Genomic DNA, 12,629 nt, shown 5'->3' with positions numbered 1-12,629 from the left:
GAAACAAAGGCAGAGATTCCGCCTCTAACAATGTGAGTGAGGGGGTTGAAGAAGCATAGAAGATGACTCTCAAATGGACAGTGTTAAGATCTTCCCACCAGAGGATCCCGAACCATGACGGAGGACCAGCAGGACTCTACGGGACCAGAGGGACGCCTTTGGAACTTGTTTGGTGGTAACCAAATCCTCATTCCCACCGTTTTCTTCTCTTTCCCTTTTTTCTCTACTCTGTCTCTCTATCATGTGCTGCTTTATGGGCAAAACAATAAAGTAACACTGTTTGATTGAATTATAACCCCTTGGCATCAGGAGTCCATCGCCGAACGGACCACGAGAGAAGCGAAGGGGCGGCTGCGGGCCCGGCGGAGCCGCGGCGGGGGCTGCACTCACCGTTCCTGCGCTCGGTGAGCGGCGGCAGCTGCGGGCCGGGCTGCAGCGACAGCTCCCGCAGCTCGTGCGCCACGGCCTCGCTGTGCGGGCTGGGCGCCCCGCGCGCCTCCATCCCGGCCTCCGGCGCTCCTGCCAACGACAAACAGCACACACAGACATTACCGGTGTTGTTCAGTTCTCGGGTTGGTCAGTTCCTCTGCACAAAACACTTCAACTTGCAGTGATATGCATATTATCTACTAATTTTCCACAAATACCAAAATATTACAGGTTTGCAAAAATATACTTAAGCAGTGTATTTACAAGCAATTTAACAGTCACGACAGTTTCTCTGCTCACTTTGACAGAAAAATTACAAAGCGTTAACTCTCAATAGCGATGTTGGAAGCTCCTTCTAAAGAGCGACACAGCTCCTGTATCACCCAAACACTCTTGTGGTTCAATAGCTTATATTAGAGAATGCTGAATTAATATATAACATGCAAATGGATTTTAAGATTTTGAAGCACTGCACAACTTCCTTTCGCACCAAAATCAACTTCGGTGTTAATACAGGACTCCACACCACCAAAGAACTCTATTAGAATTAGTTCATCTTTAACCTCCCCAGCAGGGGAGGTTTTTTGCCCTCAATTCTTTTCAAATTAATTTTATTGCATACCAGCTACTTACTGTAAAATACTCTACAGAGCGGAATAAAAGTCCCACTTTATTATTTCTTTCCTCTTTATCAGTAATGTGGTACTTGAAGTATGAATTACTGGCTTTTTACAGCTCACAGAACTCTATCAAGTAATTAAAATTTCCATAAATCATTATGGACTTCAATGAAGTCTATCCCTGGATTCTTAGAAACTCACACAATATAAAATATTACCAATTCATGAAGATCCATAAAAGCACAGAAATGTCTTATTCTTGTTAAATTGCTTATTTTTAGTTATTTTTCTTAAGAAACATTGCTGCCTGTATTCAATCTCAGATTCCAAACTTCGGGTATGCTGAATATAAATGGGTGTGTATTTAAAGTTTATGAAAATGCATCATGTGTTTCAATGACTATATCCCAACTATTTCCAAAGATACTTGGTGTTTTTAAAAAATCAAAATGACAAACAACGACCATGATGACCAAAGAATGGTCCACACTACAAAACCAGTTACAGAATCATGTTGTGGAAAGTACCAATTGAAAAATAAGAAATATAAGCAAGTACTGCTCAATGTATGTCTCATTAGAGCAATTACTGTGGTTAAGTGCATATTTTTCATTATTTTCCATAGTTACCAATTGATGCTTTCACATTAAACGAAGACACATTAAGTTACTGTTATACAAGATGTTTTCTTTGTTCTTAGCTTTTAGAAGCATAATTTACCCAGCTCTCCTTCGATCTCCTGATATTACACTCTCCTCCAACTCCCACTCACCCATACGAATGAAGTACATTATTAACCAAGAAAGTCTCTTCAGAGCAGAATTTAAGTGAAAATTTAGCTGCTTACGAGCTCATATTCACAGCATTTCATCCACAATTTATTGGCTCTGAGTTATGCCTTGGAGCCACTTTTCCGAGAGATTAAACCACATTAGCTGTATTCATGCCATTAAATCCATATGAAATTAATAGAAACACCTTGTACTAAAGGTTAAACATTTAGTCTGCGGCATGTTAGCTTTGACAACTCTTGTCCCCACGACAGATAAGTAAAGATCTTTCTTTAAATTAAACCAGTTGAGCTTTCATTACTTCTGCTACATTAGTTACATGTTCATTTTGCTGCAGGAATGTAGGTAAATGTGGGTTTATTGTCCAGATTCAACTAAGAATGAGGCATGCAAGAATTATATGCAACACATTAAATGGCAGCGACGGCAGCTTTGCAGCGCAACTCAAACCAAGCTGACTTCTCCCACCAAATGTGCGTAATCTGCGGTGTGAACCCCACTAAACAAGGTGAGAAGGGACCCCTGGAGCCCCCGGGGCCAGCCCAACCACGCACGGCTGCCAGCCACCCCAGCTCTGGACGTCCCCAAAGCTGGAGACCCAGCACCTGAGGGGAGCCTGGGCCTGAAGGCCTTGCCCTCCCTTCACATGGAACCTTCCCTTCCCTTCCCTTCCCTTCCCTTCCCTTCCCTTCCCTTCCCTTCCCTTCCCTTCCCTTCCCTTCCCTTCCCTTCCCTTCCCTTCCCTTCCCTTCCCTTCCCTTCCCTTCCCTTCCCTTCCCTTCCCTTCCCTTCCCTTCCCTTCCCCTATCCTTCCCTCTCCTCTCCCACAGACATTTGCTAAGCACGACTCTCAGATTCGAGCTTTTCCTGCGGTTTCACGCAGCACACAAACCTGGCCGTTAGGAAACATCTAAACCCGAAGTTCTCCAACGCAGAACTCTAACGCTAATTTGAAAGTTTCCAATTCACGGCAAAGCATCAGTACAAATTCTTTGTCTGAAATCTTTTTGGCTAAACAATTTTAAACATTAAAACCAAGGTTGCTCATAAACAAAAAACCCGCACAGGCAGGAACATCCACTGTTTATCCATTTACCGACTTCTACCACTACAGAATTTCACAGGAACTGGCCTCTAGGAACCAAAACCGAACCAGGCGGAAGCACGCACGCAGACGTATTCACCGCCAGTGCCTGTTCTGGTTTGTTTGAAGCCTCCTCAGTCCTGAAGGATTATTTCATGTTTGCCATCTGCATTTACAGATGGTAACCATTACCCATGCAACCCCGACTTTAAGCAGACCTGTACAGAAAAGTGTATTAATAAACATCACTGAAATTCAACAGTCAAAAACATGTACAGGAAAAACACATTTCAAAAAATAATATCCATGCTGTTATATTCTCAACATTCTACTCTGTGTAACCCAAGAAAGCGCCATTTTCCACAAGGTTGATCTGACAGAAATCAGGGGTCACTGCAGGGGCTTCCACTCCCCTCCTTGAAACTGAGACATCTAAAGGTTCATTAAGTTGTACGCACCTTCATTCTATTTGTATGAAAAGCATTTCTGCTTTTAAACTCTTGGAAAGCGTAACAGCATCTGATTTGTAGAAACAAAACTAAAACTACTCCCAGAGGATTTCAGGTTTGGGGATTGGCTGTGCTGGGGTTTGTTTGGGGTGTGTGTGGTGGGTTTTTGTTTGCTTTGTTGTGGGTTTTTTTCTGTTTGTTTGCTTTCTAACCGAATTCAGCAGAGCAGCAGCAGCCGCCGGGGCGCAGGGGTCTGCAGGATCTGCAGGGGATCGATGTCTGACAAGCCATAGGCACCGAGTTCAGAGCGGGCCCAGAACCCTGAGCGGTGCACGGGCCTTATGTAAGTGTTCTCGCAGATGGTAGGCGGTTGCTATCTTTCTGAACTGCTGAAGACAAACATTACTTTTATTTTTAAACATTTTACCTTTAAAAGACAAAGTATATTTCCTTCGAAAAAAAATCTTCGAAGGGGGGGAAATACATACTTCTCTGCCACTTGAGACACTAGAACTGGTAATTTTTTCTGCACAAACTGTGAAATCTGGATGACACTTGGGTAGTAAATCAGCTTTTAGTTTAGAAATCTGCTGGAAAAAAGAAAGCTGAAGAATCACAGAGCATTCAAACTCTGGCCAAATCAAAGTGCTGACTCTAACACTGCTCACTCATTTACACCTGCAAGGAACTTAGGTCACTATACACATTATTAAATATTATCAGTAGTCATACCAGATTAGATATTAGTAACACCAGGCTCCAGTACAGAATTTATTACAGAATCATGCTGTGAATAACAGCAGCCAAATCTACCGAGGTTTAAGTTTCTCCATTTAGAAAACTCAGTAAATTTAAAATGATACAGCTAGCAGGCTGTAATACACCAGAATCTGCAGTGGGAAGAACAGTAAAACTGCAAACTGTTGCGTGTGGTGGTGTTTGCTGTTGTTTTCGTCAGTGCGTCAGGAAACATGAACAAACCCGGTCCAAGAGCTCAGGAACCACGCTCGGCGGCTCCTCTTAGCGGCTGCCAACCAAGGCCGTTTGCATTAAGCTCTCCTGTCTTGTCAATGCCAGAAAGACTCAAAAATCTGTTCGTCGGGCAGGATTATCTGGAACACCAGAGTGGTAAAGGGCATTTACGGGACCACCACGGTTTCAAATACTGCTTCAATTTGAACAATGATTTGTACCTGAGCTAATGTGCCAAGTCACTGCACGAGGCTAACTCGGCAATTCCTCTTTCCATCTCGTAAAGAAGGACAAGAGCCGTGCTTCGGGAAGGACGCCGGCCCTGTTGTCGTGGTTTTGTTAAAAACAAGACCAGTTCCCTTACTGCCGCCTTGCCTTAAACCTCGACACTTGTCCACCGCGCAGATACGCATACAGCAAAGACTGTTTCTAATCTTCACATGAGCCCCAGCGGCTGAACCCTTGGAAAGCCCAGAACCTCCTTTTTCCCCAGGATCAATACAAGTGGGACCCGGACACAAACATTCCAAATCCAGGGGAACATCCAGCTCACTGAACACGGTTGCTCTGAGCCAAGAGAGTCATTGCCCAGAGACACGAGTGGGGATGAAATTCCTGCTTCCACGAGCAGCAAGATGCGATGTTTCCAGAGGATGGCTCCCACTGGCACGCTGCCTATCAGCAAGGGTGACGAGGAAATTAAGGAACAAATCACAGTGCTGGCTGCAGAAAATGCATCTCGGCAGCTGCTGGAGCAACACCAGCTCTGGTGTCTGCTCCTTGGCCAGGACAGAATGCTTTCTCTGCACCTCTAAAATGCAGCATTTTCTATCTGGCAGACACCAGCGCACACTGTATCTGCACAGTGTCATTTCAGCTGTGCTTACATCCTATTATATGGCTGAGATCTTATCAAATTCCTACATGAAAAGCTATTGGGGCTCCCTTTGTAATTGTTCTGAATACCTTTTTCCCCAAATTCTGAAGACTACTGTCCTGGTTTTGTTGAAAACAAGTTTCTCTTTCAGTGAATTCGCCTGTCAGCTAAAGCTTCATATCAGCTGCATTTTCCTGAAAAGCCAGATCCATGTTTTGGTAGACATAGCAATGGAATGCGAGGTCACTGATAAGAACGGAGGCTCATCTCACAAGAGGGACAACGAGAAACAGGTGACCAGAAACTGACCAACTGTGTATAACATCCCATTCACATGAATACTTCATATAAAAGTGGGAGATCATGAGGATCTCGTCCCTTTTCCTTATGGCGACATTAGGAGAGGACCTTGCGAGTCGTCCCTGCGAACTGAGGCCAGTGACAGACTGAATCCAGCTCCGGTTGGCTGCAGAGTCCAGTCCAGGACTTCGGGTGCCGGCTCTGCAGTTGCTGGGACTCTAAAGATTGGTTTTGTATATTTTGTATTATTTTCTCTATTTTATCAGTAGCATTAGTAAAACATTGTTAATTTTCCCAAATCTCTTCTCTCTGCCCTTCTTTCCCTCCCGATCGCCTGTGCTGAGTGGGAAGGGGGAGAGGGAGGGACAAAAGGGAGAAGGGGAGGAGAGGAGGTGAACAACACATCTGCCAGGGTTTATTGTCACCCCACAATCAAACCTTGACAACTACTTATATTTCATTAGAAAACTGAAAGATCAATAATAATTTTAAAAGTGCATTGGAAATACTTACAAAGTATCTAAAAGCCAGTTAAAGCTGTTCATCCAAATCACTAACCTGCCTTTTACACCAAACCTCATACAGTGGTGTTTTAAAAACAGTGAAGATGTAAAAAGCTAACAAACACAAACAAAAATCACCTTTTACATTTAGCACAGCAATTTTAACAATAAACTGCTACAGAAAAGTTGCGGGGTTTTTTCCTTTCAGTAGGCTTCATATCCACTTACTGCAATAGCATTTAGAACCATAAAGATAAATTATATGACTGAGTACAAAATGAACATAAGCATGGAAAGTACTTGCTATTAATAATCATCCAGGTTATCAGTAAGTTAACTGAAGATGTTAGTCTCATTCATATTTGACATCATAATTTCACTAATTGGAGAAAATGTCTCAAATCAAGGTTGCCTCTGTTGCAAGAACAACGCTCATGCTGTTGAGATTTAGGCCCTCATTTGATGTATTCCACAGTGGATTAAAAGACCAAAAGACACTTTTCATTAAAAAAGTCTTGAAATATTCAGCTTTTCAGTATTCCAGTTCGCACAGTGATGCTGCTGCTCCTTTTCCCAAAGAAGCGGCATCGACACCACAGACAACTTGGTGTCTCCTGCAAATCCCGCTGGCAGCTCCTCACACAGCCTCTCACATTGAAAGTATTTGGCGTGCGGTATATATATATCTAGCTTTGAAATTAAAACTGATATTCAATTATTACACTGAAAGGCAAATTGCAATCCTACAGTTAAAATACCGTGTTGATATATTGATTAATGAAGACAAATTTTGTGGTGAAATACACTGCAATGAGGACTGAAACCATACAGCTATTTTTACAAAGGTAATTAGACAAAAGCAGAAAAAGATGAGACATACCAACAGCTGACTAACGATGAGTAACCAGCTTGGATTATGCATTATCCGAAACCGTTACTATTCATTTCTTTAAAAACAATGTGCAGAAGCACAGGGCAGAGCTGAGGCCCTGGAGTGGCGAGAAGCACGGCGGTCGTTACAACCGTCTGCAATCTGACAAGGTACAATCAGATTCTCTTTCCTAATTCTTAGAAAGAAATCTTTAAATCTTAAGTCTTTGTACTGATTAAGTCACAGGAATGCTGTGAAGTGTAGTGTTTAAATACTTCAAGGTCTCATAAAAATGTTTTAAGGGATACACTACAATTACCTTCTGTGTTCGCACTTAGTGAGCTTTAAAATGGCAATTAATCATAACATTTATCCAAGATGTTAAACTTCTTACAAATATTTTAAGTAAAGCAAACCAAGGTTCAATATGCATCATATTCAAGTCACTGAAACAAAACAAATCCCTCTAGATGGAAGTAATGTTTCAATTGTTTATTGATTATATAAAATTTTTCAAATCCATCTGCCTTTAAGAAACAGTTATGAAAGTAATTTTGCAACGTGCAACAAAATCAATAGACAAATGGTCTAATGGAGCAAACGCAAAAGCAGAGCCTGGGATCAGCTGCTTTTCAAAGACAGTGAACAACCAGGCTCCTTAGAGAAGAGCATGAGCTGTGCTGTTCGATCCCGTTACGGGGATGCGCTCACTCACGGCCAAACCAGGCACCAAAGCTCCTGCCTGTTGGTGCATCTGGATAACCCGGAGCAGCCCTGAACAGCCAGACCTTCTGCACACACAACGCTTCGGAAGCAGAAGCTCCATTATGCATAACTTACAGTGCTGTTTGTGGAGGGAAGGTCACATAGATTTAACTCCCGTTGAAAACTCTGGCTCATGAGAAGATGTTACCTCAGCTCCTCCTGGGCTTCCATCCCAGCTCTGCCCCAGCACACGCAGCAACAGGAATTACAGCAACACCACTTGGAAGCGTAAGAGAGAAGCTCTGTCCTCTGACTTGTCCTAAGTGAAGGATTGCCAGATAGTCTTCAGCAATGTTTTAATCACCTTGTAATCAATTTCATTTCACCTCATCCTTTTTGTGGATATTGTTAGTCAAGGATGCTCAAACTGAGGCAGCGCTGAGTCATTTGGCTGGGTTAACTTGATTCAATAAACACGAAGCTCCTCCAGCACGTATCCTCCCTAGTTCTATTAAAATAAACAGCTTCATAAAAATACTTTAAACTAGAAAGGTAAAAGATGAAGTAATATCTTGTTTAGATGTCACGCACACACACAGTGCAGGGAAATACACCATTTACAAGTGCTCCAAAATATCTAGACGTGACATTCCTATTTTTCAGACTACGAGGACAATGTTGTCAATATTTTACATTTGCTCTAATACTCTACTAAAATTAAAAATGCCTGTATTAGCACTGGCAGCAAATCAGCTGAGAAAACAACACAAAGTTTGTTTTATAATACCTAAATTTAGCGAGACAAAAAACAAAACCAAGTGTATTAATGGTGTACAAACAAATGATGCTTCTGGTTTCTCATCCTCACAGTTCTTTACACATTTAAATTAGATCTTTTTTCCAATAAAACGTAAGTGACATATCATTCCAGAAGCAATTTATTCAAATTCCCCTCAGAAACAATTCAAAAGGTCTTAATATCAGTTTTAATATGAAGCGCTCAGCAGTAGTGTTCAAATAATTGCAAGAGCGACTCAGATTTACCTGCCAAAAAGCAAGTTCTGTTCTCCTGGTCTACCACAGAACTTGGTGGAAGGAGTTAGTAAGATAATGTGTGCTCCATGGTTTTCTGTGGCCAGCAGAACTGAGATACAGAACTCAAGTTGAAAACATTAAAAAATATCAAACCACAAGTGTTCATTTTGCTATTACAAAAGCGCTTGATAGCTCAGGTCTGGGGGAAGGGTCGAATATTTAGATGAGCACATCATATGATTGCTCAGCATTTTAATGTCATGTCCTAGAAGTGGGCATTTATTTAAAAAAAGGAAGAGGAAACACACAGGGCTTTTTGCAAGAGGTGTTCTGACAGCTCAGAAAATAACCAATTAGTAACTGTTATCAATAAATTGGATCATAATCTTTAACAATTCCTTTATGCGTTCAGATAGCCAAAAGGCTGATCTATTTTGAAAACGCGTGTTGGTAGAGCACCTAGAGCATTTAGAAAAGGTTGCGCTCCTGGGTGATTTCATTAGTTTGCTCGGCTCCTTCAAGCTGTTCCCATTTCTGAGTAAGCCGCAGGTGCTGCTGTGGTTATTTTCGTGCCTGTAGCCCAAGCCCTCGAAGGGAACAAAGCGAGGAAGGCGCTGGGATGCAGGTCCCAGGGGAAGGACTGCGGGGCTCTTCCCGTCCAGCCTGCTGCTTCATAAGCATCACTGACATTACGCACTCATTGCTCTTAAATGACATTTCTTGGAAAATACATACTTCACTTTTTTTTAATGCCTGCACACCATTACAGAGATTAGCAAAATCTTACTATCATAACATTTGCTGTAGCAAAGAATGATATATGACCTCTTAAAAAATACCATTGCCTTCTATAGGCCAGAATTTAACTCATTACTCACATTCAGCAATAATCTAAATACCGACTGACATGAATTCAAAACAATGTAGCATAATTAGGGATTACTAGCAACTTCAATGTAGGGGATCTTGGAAGTATCACAATGAGGACGTCTGAACTGAAGCCGGTGCGCACAAGCAGGTGAGAATCAGCTCAACGGTCCCTGCTCACAGCCTCAGGACTACCCAGAAAATCCCTCTCACAAACCCTTTCCTGCAGATTGACTTGTACCAACACAGCTACTTTCAGATATTAACAATGCGAACAATAACTTGAATTAGCTCCCATGGAAACCGGTCAACTTGTTGCTCTTAACTGCTGAAACTAAAACTTGTAAAATTTAACCCACTAATGGACAAAAGAAAAACTCAGAAGGTGACAGATCAGTGGTTAAATAAAGATAAAAATCAACTTTCTATGCAGCAATTTACCATGCATTTCTTTATTTGATTTATGCTAAATGCTTAGAGATTATCTAAAATACTCTCTTTTCTGTTCTTTTCTTATTTATGATCACGTAACCAGCCTGTAAAAGCATGGGAGAGCATTACAACACAGCCGTTCCAAATGACTGGTTCTACTTTGCAAGTTATTAGAAGCATTTAATCTTTTCCTCTATTCTATTTCCTTTAACTACAGAGAAAACAGAGGCCTAGAACCAAACAATTAATGCGCCTGATGGTTCATGGGACCATCTCTCCTTTTCAACAATTGAGTTTACACTGGATGATGTGGCACGTATGGAATAGCAACAACAGTATGATTAAGGGCTAATTAAAGAAGGCGATGGAAGTTTTAAGATTATTTTTTATGGTGCTGCTGTCCTGCTCAGACAAAACCATTGGGCAAGCTCCAACCATGGGATCTGGAAGGCTCTCCTAGTGCTCTCAGACGTAACTCACAGTTGGGCACATACATTAAATACATGTATTCAACACACACATGCTGCGTGGCTATAAATGCTCATCTTTCTCAACAGAGGCAGTGACACAAAATTTTGGCAGTCCCATAATACCACTTCATGCTACTGCCAACTCTTCTACTCGACACACATAAATTATTCTCCACTATATGTGTAATTAGCCTAGAGTCAGAATGAAGTCAATATACTTCTCATTTCATATAGCCAAAGCTGCTACTGGAACTGGACAAATATGTTTATTTGCTTGGCTTAAAAGTACTGCTTTCTATTATGAGCTTTGAAAAGCACTTAAAAGGGAAAGAGCACAGTTGTCCCATCACTTCTATACCAGCTCTCATTTAGATTGGTGGCTTGAGAACAACCTGCTCCCTCCTCAGTGCTCAAATGCCATTGCTGCTGGGCTGGGAGCAGTGGAACCAGGGGCCAGCTCAGCTCCGCTCCCACCGAGTGACCCCTCTTCATACGACAGTGACAATGGGAATGCAATTAGATCAGTGGTAATAGAATTACACCTTGCCGTATCTTCCCAAGAACTTAAATGGGTTTTTTTAATAGATACAATAAGATAAATAGATACAATAAGCTAAAAGAATGCTAAGTTCCATGCATTTAAGCACAGACTTTCAGGTACAGGGAAAACAAACCAAACCAAACAACAACAAAACCACAAATCAAACCCAAAGGAAACCCAAACCAACCACCACCACAAAACCACAACCCCCAGCTTGCTAAATGTAAGAAATTAAGCATGAAGATAGATCACAAACATAATATGATGACTTTGACAGAAAAATAAATACATTTTGTTAAAGACAAAATAACACTCTTTACTAAACAAAAGCCACACTTTTCCTTCTCAAATGAAGAACATTTCTTCTAACAAGGCCAATGACACTCTCTGTGAACAGAGAAAGGCCACAGGAAGGAATCTCACCAAGATTACAAGCTGAATGCCCAGATCAATACCCATATTCTAAAATAACCAGAAAAAGCATGTCATTAGTACGGTGCCTGAAAACTGTAGTGTTCTACACAGTTTAATGCTATAATCCACAGTACAGGCCCTCAGCACTTTAAGAACCAATTTCTCACGATCTCCAAAGCTAAAATGAACTTGAATCCCATTTTCCACACTGAAATTAGCTGAAGACTAATGGGGCAGAAGCTCTTGGTCAGGGGAGTTTACGTTGCCTAAAGCCACTTTCAAAGCAGCCTTATCTGTTAAACTATTGTGTGGTCCAGTATTTCATTCCCCACAAAGCTGCTTGTTTAACAATAAATAAATAAAAAAGAGAGAGATGGAAACCATAGAACTGCTTACAGTAGATGTCTGCACAAAATGCTGCACTTCACAGCTGTGGCACATCTATATTTTGTATTTCTTGGAATTTTCCTCCTAATGCAACCTGAAGCGAAAAAGCCATTAGACCTTCCCCTTATTAAAAACAAAAAATCATCATTTTTATCTCCCTCCATTATAAAGGAGAGAAAATAGTCTTGTCTTCATGCACAAATGGTAGTAACCAAGAGTAAGCTGATCAAGAAAGAAACGTAAGGGCCTTCAGAAATACTTCAGGTCTCAAGAATCACTCAACAGAAAGTTGATCAACACAGAAAAAAGGCCTCTTGTATTTAAAGATAAATTTCACATGTGTAGACTTAAAAGTGAGAAAGCTTGACTGCAACAAAATATTTCCTTCAATCCGTTAACACTAATTATTTCCAAAGAACACCTTGAAAGAAAATTATATTTAGAAATTTATGATTACAGTAATTAACACAAAGAATCAATTTAACACTAATATGATGAGTGTAAAAAAACAGACTGCCTGTAACCACTCCCACAACAGCCCAATTCAAAGAACAGGCCATTTCTGAATTAAAAAGGACCATTACTAAGTCTGACACACTAAGGCGGCAGGGAGGTCAGACTCATTGTCACCCGGGCCACATCAGCGGTTGACTTCAAAGGGATCAATGTGGACTGTACAAATGTCCTTCGAAGGCAACTGTGAGGCTGATGTGGCCCCGGTGACAACGAGTTTGACACCCCTGTAATACAGAAAGCATCACTGCCTCGTTAGTAAAAAGCTTAACCAGCTCCTGCTAAAGGTTATTCCTTAATTCAACATAGGTCACCTGCCACCACTGGAGTATCTACTTCAAAAGTTTAGAGAAATTAAACCACAGATAC

The 12,629-nt window shown here is 41.3% G+C and overlaps 1 protein-coding gene across 4 annotated transcripts in view; it reads right to left on the bottom strand.

The window, feature by feature from the left end:
- Positions 1–12,629, bottom strand: part of MRTFB (myocardin related transcription factor B) — a 78,088-nt gene that overhangs the window by 56,259 nt on the left and 9,200 nt on the right. For all 4 annotated transcript variants that reach the window (XM_065850936.2, XM_065850932.2, XM_071815275.1 and 1 more), the window contains exon 3: positions 391–519. In XM_065850936.2, coding sequence (XP_065707008.2) covers positions 391–502 — 112 coding nt within the window. In that variant the 5' untranslated portion in view covers positions 503–519. The remainder of the gene's footprint in view (positions 1–390; positions 520–12,629) is intronic.

The sequence above is a fragment of the Patagioenas fasciata genome, chromosome 15, assembly GCF_037038585.1.
Source record: "Patagioenas fasciata isolate bPatFas1 chromosome 15, bPatFas1.hap1, whole genome shotgun sequence".
NCBI lineage: Eukaryota > Metazoa > Chordata > Aves > Columbiformes > Columbidae > Patagioenas > Patagioenas fasciata.
The sequence above is the reverse complement of the archived record's forward strand: the minus strand, read 5'-3'. Positions and strand labels throughout refer to the sequence as shown.